The sequence below is a fragment of the Salminus brasiliensis genome, chromosome 1 (genome assembly GCF_030463535.1).
Source record: "Salminus brasiliensis chromosome 1, fSalBra1.hap2, whole genome shotgun sequence".
In the NCBI taxonomy this organism is placed as follows: domain Eukaryota; kingdom Metazoa; phylum Chordata; class Actinopteri; order Characiformes; family Bryconidae; genus Salminus; species Salminus brasiliensis.
Window position 1 is genome coordinate 68,392,054 of NC_132878.1, and position 27,943 is coordinate 68,419,996.

Sequence of the window (27,943 nt, forward strand, 5' to 3'; positions counted from 1 at the left end):
CATTTTGAGAGCTGCCATCTTGTTTGCACTCGAGTAGTACAGAAAAATTGGAGCCAAAGACAGGAGGCGAGGTCGTTTGACCACCGAACCACACCCATATTTCTGAGTGGGAAGCGCTCTACATGTCCGTTTTCCGAGTGTGCACGGCAACTAAACTGGACTTTCATTTAAAACAGGAAAATTGCAAAATTGACAGAGACTCAACTGGCCAAAAACAAATTCCATTCAAATTTAGTTACATGGGATTGGGTGGGGTTAAAGAGATATTTTGGCTTTACTTTTGAAGCGCTGACGTCCTATTCACTCTTATATACAGTCTATGGAAACTGTTAGCAGAGTACATCCTTAAAACATTAGTTCCATTTTGACTTTAAAATAATGTTTGACTGAACATGTGGCTGTAAATGGAAAAACATTGAATACAACATTCCATCCAAATGTTGCATAGTAGCCCTCGCTCCCTCTGGGTGAGTAGACTGGGCACCCCTGCAAATGACTGTTAGCTGATGTGACTGTTAGCGTTCCCTTCCAAGTGTGTTGAGCTCCAGTGACGTTGCATTAGTAGCAGTTTGAACACGTGGTGGAGCTTCACATGTCTAGTGCTAGCCTTCCCCCAACAAGCACTGGGAGCATTGTCTGATAGGGAAGCTCTTTCCCAGTGGGTGGGTACTGGGAAAAAAAGGATGATACATTTGTGCAGTGTTTCTTTCTGGCTTATTAATTAACAAAAATTCGGGTTGCAGTAATGAATGTATCTACTGGTCACAAGTGAGTAGAGAGTTTCAACAAAACTATAGACAATTTAAATGTAGTTCTAGTATACTGCTATCATCACTTCAGACCAATCAGAACGAGTTCTGTGGGATTTCCTTTTGTCATAGTACTTAAATATAGGACATGAACAGGTTAAAATAGCCATTAGTAAAATTGACAAAACCCTTCCTACAAACTTCCCATTACATCCCACCACATTCTGTCTTTCTTTTCTTTTCTTCTCTCTCTCTCTCTCTCTCTCTCTCTCTCTCTCTCTCTCTCTCTCTCTCTCTGTCTCTCTCTCTCTCTGCAGTGCGTTTATGAACACACTCCTCACTCAGACATATGGCTAGATAATGTGACAAATTGCTGTGCCATTTCATCCATTTCTGTCTGGCCTCATCCTGCAATTGATCAGGGTATGGTTGCCCACCCCTACATACACGCACTCCCTGCAGTATTATTATGCTGTGATTGGTGTGGTGTTTCAAGGAGCCGGGGGGGGGGGGTTCTGGGGGGGTTCTGGGGAATAACTCTAGGCATGCAGCAATTATGTGTGGTGAATTGATGTGTTGTGGGTGAAACAGGCATAATTAATAATTAGAAGGTCACTGAATCTGATCTGCTGTTTTGATCTCTGTTCAATTTGATTTGATTGTGATTCTTTGGGAAATGATTCACTTCATCGCAAAATTCAATTACAGCTTGAATCCTGGTCAGCTTTATTTCACACTGATCTGCTTCCGTTTTGTTGTGGTACAGTTCAGGGTTACATTTTAAAACACACTGCTGTGAACTAGAATAGAATAGAATGCTGTGTAATTTTAGTTAGTAATGCTCTTATTGGATTATTATTGTTACAGTTTGTTGGAAAAGAATGTGATTCACACCTTTAATCGCCCAACAGAATTTACACACAAATAAGGAAGAACAACCAAATGCCCATATGCACCGCTTTTAGCTTAGCGCAAACATACACCTGGAATCTAATAGGAACGCTAGCAGGAATGATTATTATAGGTGCTTGAGGTCTTCTTTTTTGTTTTAATATTTATGGGCCAATCTCAAGCCACTGTAAATGTCATATATCACAATACTGCATGTTACAGAACCTAAAAACATTAGACAGAACTCAGGACAGACTGAACACTGTGTAGTAATGCAGTTTTTGGTTGGTTAAGAGCTGCTTAATTAACACAGTGAGCATTCGATTATTGTGAAAATTCCTATTAGGCCAGCTCAACAGTCCCCAAGCACTGTGACCTTGACATGGTGTGCTGTTTTCACGCACACCCTAGCCACAGAACATGCTGCACCTGCATTTCTTCTTATTTTGTATCTCTTATAACAGATGCGCTTTGTGACTGTTGCTCTAAAGTAATACTCCTTTAACGTATATGACTCAGCTTGGGCAATCACAAGTCCATTTAGTTCGAGATTCCTGTTATCTCTCAACCCCACTGCTTCCTCTTCATACCCATCTTTTTGCATGCAATGTTCTCTCATATATATATATATATATATATATATATATATATATCTGCATATATATATATATATATATATATATATATCTGCCACAATAAACTCAGAACTTCTGCTGAATACATCTCCAACTCTATCTGGATTGTATTTAGGGCACTCTGAGCACAGGAGGCTGTGTGAGGACTGGGAGGATTTTTGGAGTTTCTGCTTTGGGAAATCTTACAGTGAAGAGAGTGCACTGTAGAAATAACCACATAGAGTCTCTTATTTCAGAAACTTGCACATCCTGTACATGGGTTTTATGGTGAAAATGCAGTTGTGCTGAATGACTCAAGGTTTACTACAGCTGTTTAAACAGAAGTGGAATATACACAAAAATATTTATATTTTTAATTTTACAATTGAGCATGCAAAAATAAAACATCCTTCAAACACCCTTAACGGACATTATTCGGAGGTACAGCAGGGAGGTGTGTTCTGAAATGTAACATAATATCTGTGGTTCCAGTGCTTTGCATTCAACCCAATTTTTAACAGTAAATATCAGTCCAAGTAGAGGATCCAGTAGGGGGTCACTCACAACACTGAATATCACCATAAAACAGAATGAATACAGTCATAAAACCACAGAAACACTTAATACCACAGAAACCCTGTATACCACAGTAACTCTTTATATCATAGAAACACTAAATACCACATAAACAGTGAATACCACAGAAACCCTGTATACCACAGTAACACTTTATATCATAGAAACACTAAATACCACATAAACAGTGAATACCACAGAATCCCTGTGTACCACAGTAACACTTTATATCATAGAAACACTGGATACCACATAAACAGTGAATACCACAGAAACCCTGTATACCACAGTAACACTTTATATCATAGACACACTGAATACCACATAAACAGTGAATACCACAGAAACCCTGTATACCACAGTAACACTTTATATCATAGAAACACTGGATACCACATAACCAGTGAATACCACAGAAACCCTGTATACCACAGTAACACTTTATATCATAGAAACACTGAATACCACATAAACAGTGAATACCACAGAAACACTGTATACCACAGTAACACTTTATATCATAGAAACACTAAATACCACATAAACAGTGAATACCACAGAAACCCTGTATACCACAGTAACACTTTATATCATAGAAACACTGAATACCACATAAACAGTGAATACCACAGAAACACTTTATATCATAGAAACACTGGATACCACATAAACAGTGAATACCACAGAAACCCTGTATACCACAGTAACACTTTATATCATAGACACACTGAATACCACATAAACAGTGAATACCACAGAAACACTGTATACCACAGTAACACTTTATATCATAGAAACACTGGATACCACATACACAGTGAATACCACAGAAACACTGTATACCACAGTAACACTTTTATCATAGAAACACTGAATACCACATAAACAGTGAATACCACAGAAACACTGTATACCACAGAAACACTGAATACAACAGTAACACTTGATACCACAGAAACACTGTATAGCACAATAACACTTCATACCACAGTAACACTTGATACCACAGAAACACTTGATACCACAGAAACACTTATTGCCACAAAAACACCACAGAAACACTATATACAACAGTAACACTTATTGCCACAGAAACACTGCATACAACAGTAACACTTATTGCCACAGAAACACTGCATACAACAGTAACACTTATTGCCACAGAAACACTGCATACAACAGTAACACTTATTGCCACAGAAACACTGTATACAGCAGTAACACTTGATACCACAGAAACACTGGATACAACAGTAACACCATGAAAAACACAGAGTACAGCAATAATAGTGGATACCACTGAAACACTGGATACCATAGAAACATATCATACTACAGAAACACTGGATACTGCAAAAACTCCGGATACGACAGAAACATCAGATGCCACAGAAACACTGGACACCACAGAAACTCTGAATACACCAAGAACTTCATATACCACAGAAACACAGTTTTATCAGCATCAACAAAAGCCACACAAGGAGCATCTAGTTTATCAAACTATGAATATTCAGAGTTGTTCACTTTTTACAATGGCTTGGATACATAAATATCAGACAACTCTCAAGATTGGTACAAAATCTATGCAGCTGTAATGGAGTCTGGAGACTGTACTGTGCATTTTTTATACGCCTACTACGGTCCATGCACCTATAGAGCTCATAAAACACTGTTCTGAAATATCTGTTTTGTGTGGCACCTCATTTAAAAGAGGTGCTTGTTGTTTGTGTGTGTTTGTGTGTGTGCATGAGTGCGGTGAACTCTAATCCTGTGTGGATAATTGCACTGACAATTGGAGACAAAATTGGTGGTGTCACCTCTGCATTGGCAATAATGATTAATCTGCAATTAAAGGCTATTAACACTTAAAGGGAGCGAGGTGGGTAGGCGGAGGGTGGCGGGGGAGGGAGTGATGGGGGAAGAGCGTGTTTTCCTTCGCTGAATAAGCCCATCCTGTGCCCAGCTGGTTGATTGTGAACCCTGCGCTGTCACCACTGATAAATGAGCCCAATGCTGCCACTGTGCTGAGACCAGTCATGCAGGAGGAATTAAAATTGCGCTGCAGCGTCCCAAACTCTACAACATAATGTACACTGCCAGTCAAAAGTATGGTAACATCTTGCTTTTTTTAAAACAGAAATTAGCATGTTGTCTTTGTCAGTTTACAGTAGCACGCCATTTGAAAGTCTAATGAGGTTCATTCAGAGGAGAGCAATCTCAGGTTTTGATATTAGTGACAGCACTAGCATGGGAATAAGCCTTTTCTCCTCTTGTGATGGTGGCACTCATCAGCACTCAAGCGTTTCAATCTGCGATCTGTGCTTGTAACCATAATTTGGAATCATTTAAAATGTTAAATTGTTATTTGGACAAAGTCTGGCCTCCATTTCAGTCCATTTTGAGGCCAGGTTAGCCTTAGTGAGCTAATTAGCTAGACATGCAAACTAGAAATATATTTTTAAATATATATTAATATTATTTTATTAATAACAAAAAGCTAGTCAAGCTGGTTCAGCTGGTTGAGTTGTTTAAGTCTTGCTTTGCTATGAGTCGGATGGTTTAGCTGGTCTACCAGTGTACACAACCTGACCAAGCTAGTCAACTATGTAATCCAAGCTGGTTGACCAGCATGATCATGGTGGGTGACTAGCATGACCAAACTGGTCGACTAGTGTGAACAGCATGACCAAGGTAGTCGAAAAAGCTAGCCCAAGCTGCTTGACCAGCATGGCCAGCATAATCAAGCTGGTCGACCAGTATGATCAGCAAAAGCCGGTCTTGAGCTGGATTTTTCAGCATTGTCTGACTAAACACTGTGGTTTTCAACTTTGTGTTGCCTTTTTGTTGTTGTATCTGTACACTCTGATAAGTTAGCAGAGTAATGGAGTTGCATTAGCCGTCCTGTACAACAGGTGCAGTAGTTACCTATGTTAAGATTTTTTAAACAGCTTCATCTGTGATTTAATCATGTTTAATTAAAAGGTTTCTGGTCAGGTCAGGCTTTATTAAGGCTTTTTAAATGAGCTTCACTTGGAACAGCCCCTACATTTATTAATAAGAGATTAACAATGGCTTGTTAACAACAGTGATGACGCAGGCAGCTGCCCTTCACACTGCTGAGTAGTCCAACTAGTGAATAACAAGCTAACAAAGTCAGTTTCAAAAGCCTAGTTAGCATAGCACAACAGTATGATGGTGAAAATGGTGGGAATGTTGTAGTAGGTCAATGGCTTGGAAAGAAGCCAAAAAGGTTTTACAACGTGATGCTTCACAGAGAGATGGGTTATGAGAATTCCTCCCGTTAGAGACCTCCTCAGGGTCTGTTCTGCTCAAGCTCAGTGACATTTCTAAGGCTTAACACATCTTAAAATGCCCTCCTCGCAAAGCTAATGTGCTGAATGAGTCTTTTTTTTTTTTTCCCACAAAAGCAGCACTCCCAGGCAGCACTGGAGCACTACGGGAGGCACAGTGTCATTCTGGAGAAGCTGGAACCAGCAGGACTCTAATGATCCTGTATTTCTAAGCACATGAAAATGATTGTCATTTGTTTGAACCTGATCATTTGTTTGAAGTTCCAACTATTCTTATCCTTGTTAAGCGAGGTTTGGACATCATTACCGAACAACCTGTACAGTTTTCAGTATTGTTCAGACATTTTTTGGGCTATGAATTGTGCAGGTGTAGACAGTGTTGTGTGGACTACAGTCTAGTTCAGACAATGTTGTGTTAATCTACAGTCCAGTTCAATCAGTGTTGTGTCAGCTACAGTCCAGTTCAGACAGTGTTGTGTGGACTACAGTCTAGTTCAGACAGTGCAGTATCGGCTACAGTTCAGTTCAGACAGTGTTGTGTTGACTACAGTCCAGTTCAGACAGTGTTGTGTTAATCTACAGTTCAGTTCAGACAGTGTTGTGTTGACTACAGTCCAGTTCAGACAGTTTGTGTCAGCTACAGTCCAGTTCAGACAGTGTTGTGTTAATCTACAGTCCAGTTTAGACAGTTTTGTGTCAGCTACAGTCCAGTTCAATCAGTGTTGTGTCAGCTACAGTCCAGTTCAGACAGTGTTGTGTGGACTACAGTCTAGTTCAGACAGTGCAGTATCGGCTACAGTTCAGTTCAGACAGTGTTGTGTTGACTACAGTCCAGTTCAGACAGTGTTGTGTTAATCTACAGTCCAGTTCAGACAGTGTTGGGTTGATCTACAGTCCAGTTCAGACAGTGTTGTGTCAGCTACAGTCCAGGTCAGACAGTGTTGTGTCGGCTACAGTCCAGTTCAGACAGTGTTGTGTCAGCTACAGTCCAGGTCAGACACTGTTGTGTCAATCTACAGTCAGTTCAGACAGTGTTGTGTTAATCTACAGTCCAGTTCAGACAGTGTTGTGTTGATCTACAGTCCAGTTCCATCAGTGTTGGGTTGATCTACAGTCCAGTTCCATCAGTGTTGGGTTGATCTACAGTCCAGTTCAGACAGTGTTGTGTTGATCTACAGTCCAGTTCAATCAGTGTTGTGTTGATGTACAGTTCAGTTCAGACAGTGTTGTGTTGATGTACAGTCCAGTTCAGACAATGTTGTGTTGATCTACAGTCCAGTTCAGACAGTGTTATGTCAGCTACAGTCCAGTTCAGACAGTGTTGTGTTGACTACAGTCCAGTTCAGACAGTGTTGTGTTAATCTACAGTCCAGTTCAGACAATGTTGTGTCGGCTACAGTCCAGTTCAGACAGTGTTGGGTTGATCTACAGTCCAGTTCAATCAGTGTTGTGTTAATCTACAGTCAGTTCAGACAGTGTTGTGTCAGCTACAGTCCAGTTCAGACAGTGTTGTGTTAATCTACAGTCCAGTTCAGACAATGTTGTGTCGGCTACAGTCCAGTTCAGACAGTGTTGTGTCGGCTACAGTCCAGTTCAGACAGTGTTGTGTCAGCTACAGTCCAGTTCAGACAATGTTGTGTCAATCTACAGTCAGTTCAGACAGTGTTGTGTTAATCTACAGTCCAGTTCCATCAGTGTTGGGTTAATCTACAGTCCTGTTCAGACAGTGTTGTGTTGATCTACAGTCAAGTTCAATCAGTGTTGTGTTGATATACAGTCCTGTTCAGACAGTGTTGTGTTGATCTACAGTCCAGTTCAATCAGTGTTGTGTTGATGTACAGTCCAGTTCAGACAATGTTGTGTCAGCTACAGTCCAGTTCAGACAGTGTTGTGTCAGCTACAGTCCAGTTCAGACAGTGACTTCAAAATTGTGTTTATATAAAAATTGGGTTTATATACACTTTTGTCTGTATAATCTATAAGTTGGATATGATCTTTGGAAGATATAGTGAGAACTCTCATGGCTGAATTTTAATCTCAGGCACACCTACTAGCAACACCTGGGATTGTATCTCTCTCTCTCTCTCGCTCTCTCTCTCTCCTCCTTTGTTGCTGTCTTTCTTCATCTTATACTTACCTCCTCTCTTTGGCTTTGTCATTTCTATAATCATGACCTGCAATTTACTGAGTGGTCTTCACCACTTGTCTTTTAGCATTTAAAACACCACAGTTGCACTAAAGATGATTATCATCCACTTCTGTTTATTCAGGTCCAAGATCCAAGATAAATAAACTTCTGTTCTTTGGTCTTTCTTTCTCTCTCTCTTTTTCCAGATATAAACTTGTGAAAAAGCCTGCGCCGGAGGTGATGAGGCGCACACAGATAAAGGAGACAAATGTCTCACCTCTAGCTGAATACACTAATGAGGCAGCAAGGAAGTGCGAAGCCTCAAACTTTATACACACTCATAATGATGATGTCAATTAGCTTCACTGAGAGCAGCCTCAGAGTACACAGCAGTTTCTCATCCATAGACACCGCACACACAGCAGCCTCTGAGTACACAGCAGTTTCATATCTGTACAGAATGAGTCAGATACTCTCTCAACACACTTATTCTGGGACCATGAAAGTGTACTTAGACCTGTAAGAAATGAGTGTGTGTGTCTGTGTAGCTCTCTGTGTGCCAGGAACTACGCCTATCACCAAAATTACGTTATTGCATACTTATGGTATGTTATCAACTTATGGTACAATATATGGGCATGACCCCAATCATTTTTGCTGACCTCATTATTGTCCATTGTGTTTACTAGCATTTGTTTTTACTTTAAAAGGGTGTAATTGCTGTATTATGCTGTATTATTGAAATATCAAAATATTGGTGGCATACAATTAGATATAAAATAATTGTATGTATCACGATTATTTCTGGGACAATGCATTGTCCAAAAATATATTTGTCATGACAGGCCTGCCAGGAACAGTACCCAGTCACTGTGTGTGTTTGTTTCTGATGCCTGATCTCCTAGCCATTTGGACCCCCATTCTGGTCAGCTTTGGCAGCAGGCTACATTTCAATGCTTCCCACAGATTTGAAATATACTGTGGTGCTGAGGTGTAGCCTCAGGGTCTAGAGGGGTAGCTATTGATATTGTTGGCAGGTGCACCTTCACTCAAGTCTCAGCCATTGATCTCTTTAGTTCCTTCAAAGTGATTGTTGGACTCTCTGTGGCTTCCCTCAGTAGTCCCCTTCTTGAGTTCTGAGGAACAATTTTGTCCAGGCAGTGGATAGGATGTACAATGCTACTTCCTTACAACTGGTGCAGCAGATTGAGACTGGAATAATACATTATATGAATCTTATTTTAATGAGTTGAAATGTATTTGGACTGTGGCGATATACCTGGAAACACCTCCTTAGTATAGTGGATGTTGGAAACGCTAAATTTAGTGAAGCCATTAGCTACAGATGAGGCAATATTAAAGAAAGCACATTGGAAAGGATGTTTATTCTGTAATTTATATAGTGGAGTTAGGTGTGCGCTTACCTGCTATCTGCAGAAACATCCTCACGTCGTAGACCTGGAGCCTGGTGATTAACTGGGAGGTGCTACTCTGTGTAGTTCTGCTCTTGCAGGTACACTGCCTCTCCAATAACAACTCCTGCCAGGCCTCCTCATGGGCACACAGTAACTGGCTCCAAGCTATCATGGCAGGGCATCTAGAGCTGCAAATTGTTAACATCCTGATCACACTATTAGACACAAGTGCATATATTTCTATTTTTCTTGTTTCCCTTTGTAAAGGCACATTTTAGATGCAAACTTCACTGCACCAAATGCTGATTACTCACACATGGCATATTGAATGTGCACTATTGTTATGTTAGATTAATGATATAGTCAATAATGATACAGCCGAAAGCTTGCCAAAATGTACTAATAAAAGATTTGCTATGCTTGCTCTGAATATGTGAAGTATCATTTATGAAGTATTTGTGAAATATTGAAGTTCAGAAGTTATACTACACTAACCTAACCCTCAGCCCCCACTTTCAGAAGATATCACATATTGCAGTATTTGCCTTCGCAACAGCCCTTGAATGAACTCAGAGCTGCAGTGATCTCCAAGGTTCAATGCACCAGCCTACAGAGCGGACCTGCCTGGATGTTTTCCAACAACTGTACTGCTGCCCTATAGGATAGCCTGGGAAGACAAAATTCTGATGGAGGACTATAGGGTGTCAACATGCATCGACAAATATGAAGTCATCATTGCCAGTAGAATCCACAATCTGGAAGCAGCATACTCACATATAAAATCATTTACCACAGGTTTAAATCTAATTTTGGATAATTCATTTTGGATAATTAGATAGCATCGCTAGTGCAGGGGGGCTAGAAAAGGTGACCTAAAAATGGCTCACTCAGACTTTTCTGGATTGCTGTCTGCCTCTGCGGTCAAAATAATAATTATTCTCCAACCATTCTTAAGAAGAACATTCTTCTTAAAACTTACTGAGGCAGTTTTCACAAAGATTCTGACATTCAGTGTTTTCTTATTTGAGGTTCAATTTAGGAGGACAGTGAGATTCATCATTATAAGAGCATAGCTGTGAAAAATTGTGCTGGGCTTTTGTGTTAGGACTTTTCACAAGAACATATTTAAGAAAATTCTTAGGAAGATATTGGTGAATTGACCACTGTGACAAGGGCTGCATGGTATTGGGAAAAACTGATTACAATACGTAGTTGTTCTGTGATATGTATTGTGATTTTAAAAAATACAGTCATTTTTCCAGAGGTTTCACCCTCTCTGTATACAGTATTGGAATAAAGTAAATGATACTGGGCATGGGATAATCTGCCTCTGGTCTACATATTATGGAAATTAGATCGGTCAATTTTCCTTTTATATCAAGCAGCAATAGTTTTATTTAACCTTGCACATGACATTGCATGTCCTACGATGTGAGCATTTCAGATGTCCACATTAACAATGCTGAAACAATATATATTGTGCAGCCCTAACTGTGACTGAGTTGGAGAATAGCACTGTTTGCTGCAGAACCGTTATTTAACATGCAATTGATGTCCAGAGTGTTTCTGGATAAACTTTGGCCCGATTCTATAAAACAACAGTGTGACTTTACTTTACTTTACTTTCCTGCATAAGAAGCAGATAAACAAGCATGCTATTTTCCTTCCAGTACTTCCAGTAACCATAAACATGATTTCTCACCTGTAACTGCCAGCATATGACACACTTTCAAATACTGAAATAAATGCTTAAAACAGGCCGTTTGTATTGGCAGAGGAAAATATTGAGTTGCAGTTGCTGCGTTTCTGCTGCACCTCTACTAACCAGAGCACACTTTGGACATGAGCGAGTAGTGCAGATTTGTGGTGAAATCTGGCTGGTTTTACTTTAACATACATCATTCTGGCACACTTTTGCTTATGATGCCAGAGGTGCAGCTTAATTAACTAGTGGCAGCCCATACATATAACAGTATGCAGGTATAGGAAATCCATTCCATTATCCATTGAATGTGGTCAAGATCCGTCTCTGACCACTTCCAGGTGTGGTTTGAGTGATCCCATTGTAATTGATTTCTGAATGAGTTTTTAAAAAGGAACCAGTGGGCTCCAAAGGCAAATACATAGAGTGGCAGTTAGGAACACAGTTTGACTCAGACACTCAGGTGGCACACCATACCATGTGGAAGAATGGGGTTCAATTCCCGGTCTGGGTGACTATGCTGTGCTACACCAATAAGAGTCCTTGGCCAAGACTCTTACACTACATTAGCCCACCTCTGTAATATGAGTAACCTTGTAAGTCACTCAAACCTCAGCGTCAGCAAAATGCCATAAATGTAAATGTATATATAATGTAATGTCTGTATACCCTCTGGCTAGTTAGCCACTCTGGCTAGTTGACTACAATATCGTCAGACACAGAGGCCTCAGTGATACAGTGATCACTGCAGAGTTATGGCCAAACCTCATATAGCATTAGGCTCCCCACTGCAGCTGTAAAAGTCCAGCATGAAGCAGATGAACCACATTTATCTAAGAAAAGCTGAGCCAAGGAATGAGCTCTATCGCTCTCTGGCTGACAAGCTAAGGTAGATTGAACCTTCACTAAACTCAGAGGATACCATGGATCAGAAATGGGTTTCTGTCAGCTCTGCACTCTGTGAGGCAGCAGTGAAACCATTGTCTACACCCACACAAAACATCAAGACTGATTTAATTATACTTTAGACACCAACGACCTGCTAATCAACCCACACCAAGACCCAGAGATGGGATGTAATGGGGTCCAGGTTTTGGAAATACATATTCAGATTGCAGATTGAGGTATCTGTGTGCAGTTCGTGCAATATTTAGAATGCAGTTACTGATTCATTAGACAGGCTCTAAACAAGACAGCCCTGACCCTGTAATACTTTTTTTTACATAACTAAACAAAGTCTGTTTTAATGTGGTGAGTTAAAATGAAATATCACTGATCAACTTAACCACAACATTAAGTGGTTTCATTTATTCTTTTAGGTCAAAGAGCACAAAGAGGACAAATAGCACATACCCTCCATACTCATGCATATTCATACCCTTACCCATCCATACCAATATCCATCTGTATCCACACTTATTAATACCCATACCCAACCATATTTGTACCTATACATTCCCATACCCATCTATACCGATACCAGTCATACCCATACCCAACCATACCGACTCATGATGCCATACTATATATTTAATACCATGCTATACATTGTATTTTAAAACCCTCCTGTTGTATATTTTAAGGAAATATCATTTTCAAAACTGTGTGTGTTTGTGTGTGAACACCACAGTCAGGGTGAAAGGAGATTAATGATGCGTTTCAGTCCGGCAGTAGAGAGATGACCCAGGAGAAGGGCCACGGTGTGTTCCGTTTCAGCGGTTTCCCGGCTGTGCGAAAAGAACAGACACAGATGATCACGTTTGTGCTTTTAAATTTCCTCCAGGAGGAAAGTGCACTTGCTGCTCTCCCTTATCTCTGTAGGACCAGAGTGGATTCTCTTAAATATTCTATGAAACTTTGAGATTGTTGATTTTAAGAAGCTAAAAGTTCAAATAAGGAATAATATTACATTTATGGTATTTAGCAGACGCTCTTATCCAGAGCAACTTACAGGGTTACTCGTATTATAGAGGTGGGCCAATGTAGTGTTAGGAGTCTTGCCCAAGGACTCTTATTGGTGTAGTGCAGCATAGTCACCCAGACCGGGAATCGAACCACAGTCTCCAACACTGTGTGGTAGCTCAATGCCAGGTAGTGGTGTATATGGTGGTGTATATATATTAGTCACTCAATATCAATATATATATATATATATATATATATATATATATATATATATATATACTATTCACTCAATATCAATATTAGTGAATATACTTTTATTTACTCAAAATTGAACTTCAGTATGTTTTTTTAAACAGTGGTTTTCTGGCTGATTTGACCAGTTGTTAGTTGTGTAATTTCTTAACATCGAACAGCACAAACTATAAACTATAAAAATGATATAAATGTATACATGATTGTATACAATGTATACAATCATTTCTAAATTGTGTTGGGGGAACGTAGTATAAAGCTAAACATGACACTGTAAAAGAGACCTGCTGCTGTTAATGTAACTACAAATAAAACAATGTAGGGATTGTCTGTTGAACATATATATGTTATATATCTTGTTATATATATTGAACAGAAAAATAAGTAATCTGCTAGCATAAAATATGTTGTGTCACTAAAGATCAAGGTGGGATAAAGGTAATTTATAACATGGATCATATTGGCATATTTCATTAACATGAATTGTTTTTTAAATATAGTTTGTCTTGATTGGAATGATGATTGGAATAGAGAGTTGACTACAGTCTGGAACTCTCAGTCTCTCATTAGGGTTGAACGTTATTAACACTCTAAATGAAGGTATTGTGATATAAACTGAGGTGTGAGTTACAGTCTCTCATTAGGGTTAATATTAATAACACTCTAAATGTAGGTATTGTGATATAAACTGAGGTGTGAGTTACAGTCTCTCATTAGGGTTAATATTAATAATACTCTAAATGTAGGTATTGTGATATAAACTGAGGTGTGAGTTACAGTCTCTCATTAGGGTTAATATTAATAACACTCTAAATGTATGTATTGTGATATAAACTGAGGTGTGAGTTACAGTCTCTCATTAGGGTTAATATTAATAACACTCTAAATGTAGGTATTGTGATATAAACTGAGGTGTGAGTTACAGTCTCTCATTAGGGTTAATATTAATAATACTCTAAATGTAGGTATTGTGATATAAACTGAGGTGTGAGTTACAGTCTCTCATTAGGGTTAATATTAATAACACTCTAAATGTAGGTATTGTGATATAAACTGAGGTGTGTGTTACAGTCTCTCATTAGGGTTGAATATTAATAAGACTCTAAATGTAGGTATTGTGATATAAACTGAGGTGTGAGTTACAGTCTCTCATTAGGATTGAATATTAATAACACTCTAAATGTAGGTATTGTGATATAAACTGAGGTGTGTTACAGTCTCTCATTAGGGTTGAATATTAATAACACTCTAAATGTAGGTATTGTGATATAAACTGAGGTGTGTGTTACAGTCTCTCATTAGGGTTGAATATTAATAACACTCTAAATGTAGGTATTGTGATATAAACTGAGGTGTGAGTTACAGTCTCTCATTAGGGTTTAATATTAATAACACTCTAAATGTAGGTATTGTGATATAAACTGAGGTGTGTAGCCGGGGTAGAACAGTTCTACCATTGACATCTGGAACATGATGTATGATTCAATGATATTTCAGAGGTATTAAATATTTCTATTGTGTTTCTAAACGAAAAAGAAATACAGACGTGTATATGACATATCACATGCCTACTGCGACCTGCCTTGTTGTAGTTCACATAATTTGCATGCTATTCCTTGTAGTTTTCACACACACACACACACATACAGTAACGTACATACAAAAGATCAAACATCAACACAATCCTCATAGGACTGGTCACAGGTTGTTAAGCTGAATCAATCCACTGAAACTGGATCATTGGCTATCAGAAAGAGCCAGAGGGAGAGTGAGAGACACACACACACTTGCGAAAGCAAATTTATGCCAAAATGTGTAAACGAACATCTGTCATAGAAACGAGCTCCAAAAACAACAGTGTTTTTTCTTCCTTATTATTGGTTTATATTGGAAATAAGCAGGAGTAGCAGCTGTAGCTTCATTAATTTCTCTTTCTCTCGCTCTCTCTCTAATCCACACCCCACACACCATTGCCTCACGGAATGGGAATCTTTCAGGTTGATGTTTTTTAGCACTTTGTCATGTCTCTGCATTGTGTTTATGTATAAATATGTGGGTTTCTCTTTTGTACACTCGACACTGTCGAGCCTTTAATGGAGCAACCAATTTCATCTCAAGGATCAATAATATATGCCTGTGTGTTAGGAGTGGGTGATATGAGATATGATGATAGAATATTATTATTGAAAGAAATAGTCACAGTACACTCGTCTCAGTCTATCATGGATATCATTAGTGCTTACAGAAAACTGAACAACCACAATATTCATTGTGTTTAGAAGAGTCTCTCCAGCAGCTGTCTAAGGTTTTTTCCCCTGTTGAGAAAAAAGCTAGCAGTTCAATGCTCTATTTACACCTTAAATGGGACACTACTGCTGCACTGCTGGTGCAACTTATCACACCCCAGATAAATAAAAAATATCATCAAGGAAACTGTCTTTTTTTTATTTTAAAATAACTAATTTTTTTTACCAATATCAGCATGGTTAAACTGTGACTTTAACATGCAGGAGAAACTAGAGGAGTAAAGCTCCAGCAACAACACTGCTAATGTTTACAGGTCCCTCCTGCATCTAAAACAGCATTATGTGAGAATTGGAATTTTTTTAATCCATGGCCTTACCTACAGTTGGGAAATGTAATTTACTTTTACTCTAAGTAAATACAAATTTTGCTTTCAGCACCCTCTTCTGGACAGATACAAATCATCATCTCCATTTTCCAAAACGGTTTGTAACAAAACCTTGACTTCCATTGGAAAATTAAGACATTTTGGAGATACTAGGTTGTTGCAGGACAGCGTTACGTACACGCTTAGCTAAAGTTACATAGTGCAGTAGCCCAGAGTGGCAATGATAGAGATGCTGTTCTCCCTACTACAAGTCAGTGTAGCAACAACATGATTTTTAAGCTGTTATTTTAGGGTGAAAATGCTACACATGCTGCTTTAAACCAATGCATTTTCAAATGTTAATTCATAAATGCCCGTATCTGCATTTAGTGCATATTTAAGTAGGTGAATTCACTAATTATAAAGGAGGTCATTGTGTTTGAGTTATTGCTATATTGCACAGCCCTTACTATATACCTCTCTGTCTCCCTTAGGTCCCTTTGTGTGAATCTACCATGGACCGTGTGCTCTGTGGGCTGCTGGTCCTGGGTATGGCTGTGACGGTGGCTCACACATGCCCCAAATACTGTATGTGCCAGAACCTGTCTGAGTCACTGGGCACGCTGTGTCCAGCTAAAGGCCTTCTATTTGTTCCCCCCGACATCGACCGCCGCACCGTGGAGCTGCGGCTGGGTGGGAACTTCATCCTCCGCATCACGCAGCAGGACTTTGCCAACATGACCGATCTGGTGGACCTGACACTGTCGCGAAACACCATCAGCTACATCCAGCCTTTTTCATTCGGGGACCTGGAGACCCTTCGGTCACTTCATATGGACAACAACCGGCTAGTAGAGCTGGGTGCAGATGACTTGCGCGGGTTGGTGAACTTGCAGCACCTCATTTTGAACAATAACCAGCTTGGCCGAATCTCTGAGCGGGCCTTTGAGGACCTGGTCGCATCGCTAGAGGACCTGGATTTGTCTTACAACAACCTGCAGGCTTTACCCTGGGACTCGGTCCGGCAGATGGTCAACCTGCACCAGCTGAGTCTTGATCACAACTTGCTGGATTACATCCCAGAAGGTACCTTTGTAGACTTGGAAAGGCTGGCCCGTCTGGACCTGACCTCGAACCGCCTCCAGAAGCTTCCTCCTGACCCCATCTTTGCTCGGGCACAGGATTCAGCCCTGATGACCACGCCTTTCGCCCCGCAGCTTTCGCTCAGTGTGGGTGGAAACCCACTGCACTGCAACTGCGAGCTGCTCTGGTTTCGCCGGCTTGAGCGCGATGATGATCTGGAAACTTGCGCGTCCCCGCCTGGCCTGAAGGGCCGCTATTTCTGGAATGTTAGGGAGGATGAATTTGTGTGTGAGCAACCGCTCATTACACAACACACACACAGGTAGGGCTGAGAATTTTTACCTTTTAAATGATTGATAATCTTGTTATTTGCATGTTTTGTGTTTGTTTAAAATGAGAAGCATTAGAGCACTTCTGATGGCTCTTCCCATTATCTTATATCTGATAACAATACTTATTTTCTCCACAATATTTGTGCTACTTTAAGCTCCTGAAACTACTTTTTAAGGGGGTGTAAAGGGGTTCTATTACAGTGTATTTGTAACAGCGTTTACACACCGTTTTTCTATTTTGGTTTAAAATTGTTTAAAAGCAATAGGATTCAACAGAGAATCATATTTTTCTTATACAGTAAATGATTGATGCTTTGATTTGGACTGATATTGATAAAACTGAGTGTTAAAAAAAAAGTGAAAAAAATGTGTTTATTGAACTGCAGAAAAGAAGAATGTCCAGGTGTTGCTGAACTTAGTTAGTAAATTATCTGGATTTTATTTATTTTACTGCATAATGTCACTGTCACAAAAAAACTTGTATCTCCATTTTTCACTTTTGATATGAATATAAATCTGGCCACTGTCAAAAAGTAATGATGATTAGACATGCTCCAAAATGAGATGGAATACATTATTTTTACATTGACTTCCATTATAATTAAGTTTTTTCCCTTCATCTGTAAACTTGCTGTTTTGGAGGAACAAGGTTTTTGCATAGCAGCGATAATTTGTAACATTCCAAAAATAAAAGAAATATATTTTGGCAGAATTATTCCCAATTTGTTACATTTATAATAAACAATATTCATGCATCGCCATATGAGGAATATTGAATATTGGCATCAACCTATATCACCCCTGAATCCCTAGGCAATAACATCCGGCTGTGATGATCTACTACAAACAAATCACAGCCATAATATTATTTAGTCTCAAATGTTGCTTATGCAAAAATAATTACATTTTGGTCATTTGATCATTTTAATTTTGTTACAAAGTTACAAACTTGTGGATTGAGTTTAGTCAGCAAAAACAAACACTGTTATAGTCAGTGGATCTTTTTTCCAAAAATTTCATTTTTCTAACTTTTGCCAGCAACCACAGTGGTGGAGTAAACCGACTATTTATAAAGATGGGTACTGAACGCTGATAGGCCAGAAATTAGCAACCACTTTCAGCATGAAGAAGTGGCACATGTAATCCAGTAATGCCTTGTTGTCCTTAGTCGCCTACCACTATGACTCACAGAGCATCCAAGTATTCAGTGAAGTGTCCATTTGGCTTATGGTGAAGTGCAATATCAGCTGTGTGTGTTGGCACATTCACTGAAGTTGTACACGTTCGCGCAGTCAAATGCTTATATTAAAAAATAATTACATAAACCATTACATATTTAATATTCCTTATTAAATACCTTACTTGAATACCTGATTAAGTACATACACTGTATGGACAAAAGTATTCGGACACTCTTTATTCTGAAATCAAGGGCATTAAAAAAAGAGCTTATCCTAGTGCTGTTGGAGTAAATGTCTCTACTGTCTAGTGACGCCTTTCTGTTAGATACTGCTGTGAGCATGTCAGGATGTTGGATAATCACCACTGCACTGTCATTACACTGTTCCACTGCTCCACAGCTCAATGCTAGGGGTCTTTATACCCCTCCTGCCAACGCTTGACATTAGGCATGGTACCAATAGTTCATGTTTATCTTCTTCAGGGAGTCCTATTCTATTGACAATTCTCTTAACGGATGAGACAAGCTGTCAGTAATTTTCAACTTGGGTGGGCAGTGGTGGCTCAGTGGTTAGAACACCGGGTTATTGATGACTTGGTTGTGGGTTCAATATGCGGGTTCACCAAGCTGCCACTGTTGGGGCCTTGGGTTCAGTAGTGTGTTTGTGTGTGTCTACATGGATTGATTAATGGTGGAAATCAAATGGTGTTAAACACAAATGTTAAACACAAATGGTGATTGTGGTTGTCTTGCCTGTCTTAAAGTAGCTAAATACTTTAATTAGAAGGAGAGTTCATTAACATTTGGACATATAGTGTAATTGTTTATATTATATAAGCAAATAACCACAACCATCTCTGCAGGTTGCTGGTGCTGGAGGGTCAGACAGCCAGTCTGAGGTGCGAAGCCATCGGGGACCCAGCTCCCACCATCCACTGGGTTGCCCCTGATGACAGGTTGCTCGGTAACTCCTCCCGGACAGTTGTGTACCGAAATGGCACACTGGAGATTACCATCACCACCTCGAAAGACTATGGCATCTTCACCTGCATCGCAGCCAATGTGGCTGGAGAATCCACGGCTTCGGTAGAGCTGTCAATCATCCAGCTGCCCCACATCAACAACAGCACAGGACAGGCCTCTCAGCCTAAGTCCCGCCTTTCTGACATCACAGGTCTGTTTTTGTTTTTGTAACCCCTGATCTAAAGCATCCATGGCTATGTGAAGGCATCTTTCTCATCTCTAACTACTTATAGATACAGTAAATATCACTCACTGAACACTTTATTAGGAAGACCTGAACATCTACTTGTTCACCCACTTGTTCATGCACCGCATAACATCATGCAGATACGAGCCAGGTAATGTTCATATCCATCAAAATGAGGAAGAAATGTGATCTCAGTAATCGTGGCGTTATTGTTGGTATCTGAAGGGCTGAAGGGTTTGAGATGGAAACACCTTATTGATGAGAGAGGTCAACAAAGAATAGCCAGACTCTTGAGCTCACAGAAAGGCCTACAGTAACGTCTGCTGAGCAGAAAAGTATCCCAGAATACACAACACATCCAACTTTGAGGCAGATGGGCTGCAACAGCAGAAGACTATGTTGGGTTCCACTTCTGTTAGCCAAAAACAGAAAGCTGAGGCTGCAGTAGGCACAGGCTTAGCACAGTTGAAGACTGGAACAATGTGGCCTGGTCTGATGAATCTGGATTTCTCCTGAGACACACAGGTGGTACGATCTGAATTTGGTGCCAACAGCATGAATCCAAAAATCCAACCTGCCTGGTGTAACGTTGTAGAGAATGTTTTGTTGGGACACTTTGGGATCAGATTCAGAAATGAGAACAAAGGAAGGTCCCACCCAGTTTTTGTAAAGTGTTCCTAATAAAGTGTGCATATATATGTACAGGGTAGTCAAATCATTGCCTTATGAGACATGCATCTCTTATATCTCTCATGCTTCTATGCTTCTTTTACACCCGTATTATTGCTTATTATTCTTAATATTAATATTATTATTGTTATTATCACAGGTACTTCAAAGACTGGCAAAGCCGCACCCAAGAACCAGCCAGATAAGGCAGTGTCTGTTTCTGACGTAACTGCAGTGTCCGCCCTCGTCCGATGGTCTGTCAGCAAATCAGCTCCCAAAGTCAAGATGTTCCAGCTCCAGTACAACTGCTCTGATGATGAAGTGCTGATCTACAGGTACAGAGCCCAATTCAATTCAATTCTGCAGTTTCAGATTCAGTTTATCTGTTCTTTAAACTTTTTACAGTAGACGTTTACACAGCAAATTCACAGAAATCATGTGTAGTAAACTTTACATGCAACAAAAAAACACTGTAGAAAACCAAGACTCAGACTCTGCAAAACATCTTTAATGTAGTTGAGAAATTCATATTTCTCATTATGAGATCATTTTAAGAATATTATAGGATCATGCAATTTATGTGTGGATAGTTTCACTTGTTTCGAAGTAATGTGAAAAACTGATTTACTGTTGTTTTATACAATACTTTTTTTTAAACAAGTAAAACTTTGCCAACAGGCCAGGACAAATTCTCTACATAAAATGGCTTGTAAGATTTATAATGTATGAATACGACATGTATGATATGTAGATCATCTTAATGCTAGATTAAGATCTTTTTTCTCTTGCCTTGGTATCTTTTGCAGTTCCTCCTCTGGCTAATGAAAAACAGTGAAAAACGTTAAAATTAGCAAGTACTATATTGACACTTTGCAATGTGTGCATACTTTAGAGTGTGAAAACACACCTGCTTTTCTTTCACGGCTGTGAGACCCAAGTAAAGGGAGAAATGTGGTGCTCACGGGTAAACAGTGAGATTTGGCAGCTAGGCTAGGCCTGCAGCTACAGCCTGAGGGCATTTTATCTTTAAAAAAAAAGGTGTTAACAAAAGAAAAATCAATAAACCCTTTTCTAATGGTTTAAAAACTTTGCTGCGTTTTCATTTAATACAGTTTGGAAATCCGGGGTGCGGTAAAAGCCACGTCACACTCTTTAACAAACCAGCTTGTGACTGGTCTCATTTTCAGACACTTCGGTGTATTACATACATGCAAAAATTTGAGGCCCTGTTTTTCATTCTGAATAATCACATGTATCCCCACAACGCTCCACGTGTATATTCTAAAATCTATGCTCGTCACTGATGAATATGTCATTTTTGTATTACACCTCGCTTCTCTGATTGCTTTAAGATCAGGCGTGAACTTGGTGCAGTTAAGTGGGAGTTTGCGCTCACATAAAAGCTGCCTGACACTGAGTCGTACGTTTCCAGCGTGCGTCCCTTAAACAGGGTTGAAGTGTGTGAGAAATGCTGTTGGTTTTGATAAGCGCAGATGATTTGATTTGTTTAGAGGGAGGCATTTTTCCTCCCAGCAGAAGCTGCCAGTCACAGCCAGCTCGAAGTGAATGAATTTGCCCTCCGCTCCTCGTCCCGCCGTCAATAGCAAGGGAAGATGATGTCGAATTTGTCCAAAACTTATAGGCTGTTTTCTTTGAGAGTGTAGACTAGTCGAAGACTTCTGGGATCCATCCATCATCCCTCGCTGTGTCCTCTGAATAGATAAGCGGCCAAAAAAGACGTTCCCCTCCACAGATTCGCTTCTTCGTCTGACGTCTTCACTTGTGCCGAGGCACTGAGCTGCCTGTGTCTCTATTCCTGCATTCCTCTGTCTAATTCCCTTTCTATCTCTCTTTCATTCTGTCACTCCTAGTCTTACAGTCCTCCTTTTGCACAGCTGGTATTAAAATGTGAACTGCTGGGTCCTAATGGGTCCTGCTTCTTTAGTTCAACTTTAAATGGTGGGTAGACACCAGAATATTCATTATTTGCACTATATTTTATAGTAAGACATGGCATAGTAATGCTAAGTTTGGTCATTTCATCAGTCATTTCTCAGATTTTGGGATAAATTCAATATGTAACAACTTCAGTCTTATTTTCTCTCTGATCTGATCTTCCAAATATTTCAGCTGTATGATTTAAGGTGGAATAGTGCATTTGAATTAGAGGCTAACACACAGCTTGCCTAGTCCCTGTAGAGAAGTTCTGATGTCTGTGGAGCACTGGAACTGTGTTCTCTGCAGTGATGGTGCTCCATCCAGTATGTTTGGGATGCGATGGGGGGTTGGAGATAAGATGGAGTGATGATCATCCAATATCCTGACCTCCAAAATCTCCAAAATCTAAAAAGCCTTCCATGGACAGTAGAGACAGTTACTCCACTGAAAGCAGGATAGACTCTTTTTTATTCTTGATTTCAAAAGAAAGGAAAAGGATGGGACCAAGACTCTGAATGGGAAACCATCCTACTCTGGTGGACAGGAGGGCTGTCTTGATTAAAATGAAGTGAAGGACAATGAGTGGCTGAAGCTGAGAATCTGATTCAGCTCTAGAAAATCTGGAGTCGCCAGTGGTTAAAGTCTTTCCATCACCTGCCCTTAAATACGCGCCCTGTATTATGAAGTCCCACCCACAGTTTTTGATTAGCAGATTAGCCTGGTTGACTGAGGCACTGCATTAGCAAACATGGCTTTTTTATTGTGGCTGGAGCATTACAGTAAAGAAATGCAGCTGTAAATGCACCATTCAATTAGCCTTTAGTGTTGCACTACATGTTTGCACTTGACTCTGAGGATGCTGCCATAGTACGACACTACAAGCAGGAATGAGCATTTTGGTCCTGTCAATCTCAGGTTTTGGAATAAATTCATAGAAAGTTTAATGTTTATGCTGATGTATCATATCATCCTGCTTCAGAGACATAAACCCAGCCTTGCTGCACTGCTTGCCAGAGATCCTGCCATCAGCAGTGTCAGGCCGTTCTAACATGGAGGACTGACAGCATCACATATAAATACTCTGAATAGATCACATTTACACCTACCTGAACATCCCAGCACAATGTGAACACTCCGCCCCCTCACTCTCTCTCACTCTCTCTCTTTCTCTCTGTTCTCTCACCATTTCCATGTTCTCTCTCACTTTCTCTGTTTATTCACTTTTCTCTCCCTCTTTTCTCTCACTTCAGTGTCTCTCTGCTCTCTCCTTGTCTTTGTTCTCTTTCTCTTTCTCTCTTTCTGTTTACTCTCTCTGTAGTCTTTCTGTCTCTCTCGCTTTCTGTTCTCTCTCAGTGCCCTCTGTCTCTGTTCTCTCTCCTCTGTCTTCTCTGGTCTGGTCTTCAGACTCTCTCTCTGTTCTCCCTTTTGCACTCTCTTTTGCTCTCTCTCAGGCTCTCTCTCACTCACTCACTCACTTTCTCACATCTGGTTTTGATGAGGTATAGAGTGTTTTACAGGGAGCTGGTGTCGAGTTGTAAATCTGCGGATTAGGAGAGAGAGCAGAGTGAAAATCCAATTACTTAATGTCATTTAAATCATTTATCCATTAATATCTGGGGGGAACATGTGATCACTGCACTCTTCTGCTCAGTCTGAGTCGGTGCTCACTGTGTCCTCCGTGCTTCTGTTTGTGTGTTTCTTATATATGTGAGAATACCCAATTTTAGATAGCCAATTACCCAATCCACTCATTAGTACTCCCCATTAATAGTAATGCTCCCAACACTGGGACGGGGGACTGACACATGCCTCCTCAGACACAAGCACAACCAGCTAGCAGACGCCTTAGCTAATCAGCATTACACTGAATTGATGTGGGACGATAACCAGTGATCCTTGGGTCAAACCTTTTATAGCATTTTTGATATTATAGTGCTTTATTTACTCCAAATAACTTCAGCATGAATAGGGGGGGCTAAACAGCTGCAAGGTAGGGATGCACCTATCCATCTTTTTTTGTTCTGATACCGATACATGCACTTTGCATATCGGCCTTTACTCAGTACCGATCCGATATCATTGTTGAATTAATAAACCATATACCTGAGCATCTGGGAGAGACTTAAAGCATCAGGATTGATGTAATCATTACTTTGCTAACTTTGTAAAACAAACTATAACAAATGAACACAGATATAAATAAACCCAGTTATTCATTTGTCACTAAATTAAATAACTAAGCTGGACCTTGGCACAGTGTTGTCTGGGCTTAGGTTCTCCTTAAATGGAAGACAAGCTGGTTTACTTGCTGATGGTTGATGACAGGTCGAGGACATCCTGGTTAGATAGTATGATATGTGTATGGTTATGAAGCCTAGAATACCGGCGGTGCGAGAATCAGATTCCTTGAATGGATCGGTCCTTTGGATCAGACTAATTATTATTAATTTTGTTAGTATCGGGACCGACCGGTGCATCCCTACTGCTAGCTGTTTTTTCTGACATCATTTTACTTTTATTTAAAATATTTTTACTTGAATAAAAAACATGGAAAGTGAAGTTTTCCATGATATGGGCACTTTAACTGATTAAAGGAACAGCCTGATTGAAACATGCTGTGGTTTTGGAGCCATGTTTACATGTAGTATAGAGTAACAGCGCACAGGAAGAGTTGGTTCATTCTCTTTATTAAAGCCTATTTCTTCTTATCTGCAGCAGTAATACTGTGATATATTTGCATAAAATTCAGATATTGAACTACGTTCTCCCAGCCAGAGAGAAAGCGGGACATAATTGAGTGCCATCCTGATGGCAGCTCAGCAAGACACAGACTGGGGAGAGATTGGCGTGTGTGTTCCAAACACGGCCGTCGTACCAAACGCTGCAGCTGAGGGAGGACCAGAAGCTTGTTATCTTTCATCATGGATTCCCATCAGCAAACTGCAGCTGCTCTGCTCCCCCAGCTCATATCAGTCCCGGGCCCGCGGCTAAGTTGGCACCACTTTCCCCGCTGCGCACTGATTTCATCCACAATCAGCACCAGTATGCAGGCCCAGCAGATCCATCCTGAGAGATAGAGCCCACTCCTCAGCTAAAACTGATTTTGAAGTGCAGAATCCTCATGGAGAATGCCCAGATTCAGCCCCGATCAGTTTCCCCTCTTTGCAAACACTGTTGAGTGAGAGGGAAATTCTCACTTCACTTACTGCATGTCTTAATCCAAGAAATAATAAAAAATGGTAAGCACTTGAAAACTGTCCTGATCCTCACCCTGCAAATTTTAAGTCCGCTTGCTTTGTGTCTTTATGCTGATGACAGTGCGCTGTAGAGGGTACAGGAATGCAGGCATTTCAGTGTGACGTACCCCAGTGAGCCAAAACATTATGACCACTCTCAGATAAAGTAAATAGTGTTGCTTACTATTTGTAGCTCCTGTGCGCCCCCTACAGTTGGGGAGTGTTACTTAGTTCTACTGCAGAGTCATAATGACAAGTGGACGTTAACAAAGTACACTATATGTCCAAATGTTTGTGGACAAGTTGCACCGGTTGCTAACAAAAGTGTACAAATGCACACACACAGCTTGTAGAATGAAAGTCTCTGGAGAAGATAAACAGGAACCTATTGGCACCATGACAAATGCCAGTTTTTGGAACACTTTCAGTTGTTGGTTAAGCCTACTATAGCTTACCAGGCTTAATTTAGTGACTGTTTTCTGGTTAACAGACACCCTATGCAAATGGGTATTTTACCTTTTAAAGCTCCACAGCCTTATGCACGAGGGGGGGGGGAGCTTTATGCCACCCTGTTGCCCACACTTGGCACTGGTTATGTGAAAATGCTCCAGAATGTCCCATTCTATTAGTTAGTGCCTTTCAATGGAAGCTATGTGAGCACAATTAAAAGCCTAGGTCAGTCAGGAGTGCACTTTACAGTGGCCAGACTGTCTAGATACTTTTGGAAAACAGTGCATGGTCAAGAAGAAGTAAATGTACTTGTTATTCTATCTTATTCTCTGTCTCTCGCTCTCTCTCACTTTCTGAACGCTGTGTGGTCAGGAGCAGGTTAAAGGCATTATCCTCATCCATCACAGTGACACAGGGGGCATCAGAGCCATGTGTCACCGATGTCGGACAGGAAGTCACATGTCAGATGGAAAGCCTCGCTAATGCTTCAGCCTGGATTGCCACGAGGCATCTGTGTCGTGCTTTGTTCCATAATGTGCAGAGCGATGCCCGCTGAGTGATTTAGTGTGTCTGTCTGTCCCCGGATGTGATGCATAACCAGACTGATGCTGCTCTCTCCGGTGAAGCGCGCTCATTGGCTGTTTGTTCATCATAAACACTCCGAACTCAGCGTTCTTTTCTAAACAACACAGACAGGGGGGGTTTGACTGACGGCACACAGTGACTATTTGTCATGTTTTATTGAACAGTGTCATGCCGTGTTACAGCATGACTGATGAACACTGTGGACAGTGAGTGACGGCCTTTCGTGCTACGATATGAAAACACTATTAGTGGCTTCTTATCTCGGTAGCTTCTGCCGGGGGCCGCATAATTTAGCAATCCAGTGGGTCCGTACCTGACCTTACATGCCCTTGTCTGCCAACAAGGTGCCGGTCTTTAATCTATTAACCATTTCTACATCTGTCTACTGCAGAAAAAATGTTGGGGTTTTTTTTGGTCAGTAAAAGCAATTCTATTCTGGTGTCATAATCCTGCTAGTCTGGAACCAAGAACACATGGGGTCAAGGGCAGGGTAATGTCATCTAGAGGTAAAGTTGATTACAGGACTTGATCTATAATTCCCTAATGAAGAAGACAAAAATGTGAACTGCATTTGGAAGTTAGATCTGCATCAAACAAGCAGTCAGTCTGTGTCCAGTTTATTGTTTTGATTTTGCCGGGTCTGTGGGTTATTTATCTCCTACTTTTCATGCATCTTTTGGTTTGATTTCGTGTTCAAAAAATATACAAAACATATTTATTTGGTTAATAATGTTACGAATTGCCAGGTTAGTCCATTAGAAGGCAAATACTATTCATTTACTGTAACCTCTGGCTAATAGAACTGGAAATGTGAGTGTATCTCATGTATTTCATATTTTACTGTGTGAGCTTTAGTTTGAGCTTTAGTAAAACTGACAACTTAGACCTGATCTATTCAGACCTAAAATAGACCTGAAATTGTGCCATTGAATGGGGTATCAAAATTGGCTTCATCTCACTCTGTGGGAAATACACACATAGCAAACCCTTATATCATTGCTGTCACACAAAACCCTCATATCTCCATTTTTGTTGCTTTACTCCTTTTGACATAATCTGAAAATGGCAGCTCTTTACATTGTTAAGAAATCTAACGATGAGTG

The 27,943-nt window shown here is 40.2% G+C and overlaps 1 protein-coding gene across 3 annotated transcripts in view; it reads left to right on the plus strand.

Moving 5' to 3' along the window:
- lrfn2b (leucine rich repeat and fibronectin type III domain containing 2b) overlaps positions 1-27,943 on the plus strand; it is a 186,829-nt gene that overhangs the window by 147,035 nt on the left and 11,851 nt on the right. For all 3 annotated transcript variants that reach the window (XM_072687899.1, XM_072687910.1, XM_072687919.1), the window contains 3 exons: positions 16,652-17,562; positions 19,616-19,926; positions 20,792-20,966. In XM_072687899.1, coding sequence (XP_072544000.1) covers positions 16,673-17,562; positions 19,616-19,926; positions 20,792-20,966 — 1,376 coding nt within the window. In that variant the 5' untranslated portion in view covers positions 16,652-16,672. The remainder of the gene's footprint in view (positions 1-16,651; positions 17,563-19,615; positions 19,927-20,791; positions 20,967-27,943) is intronic.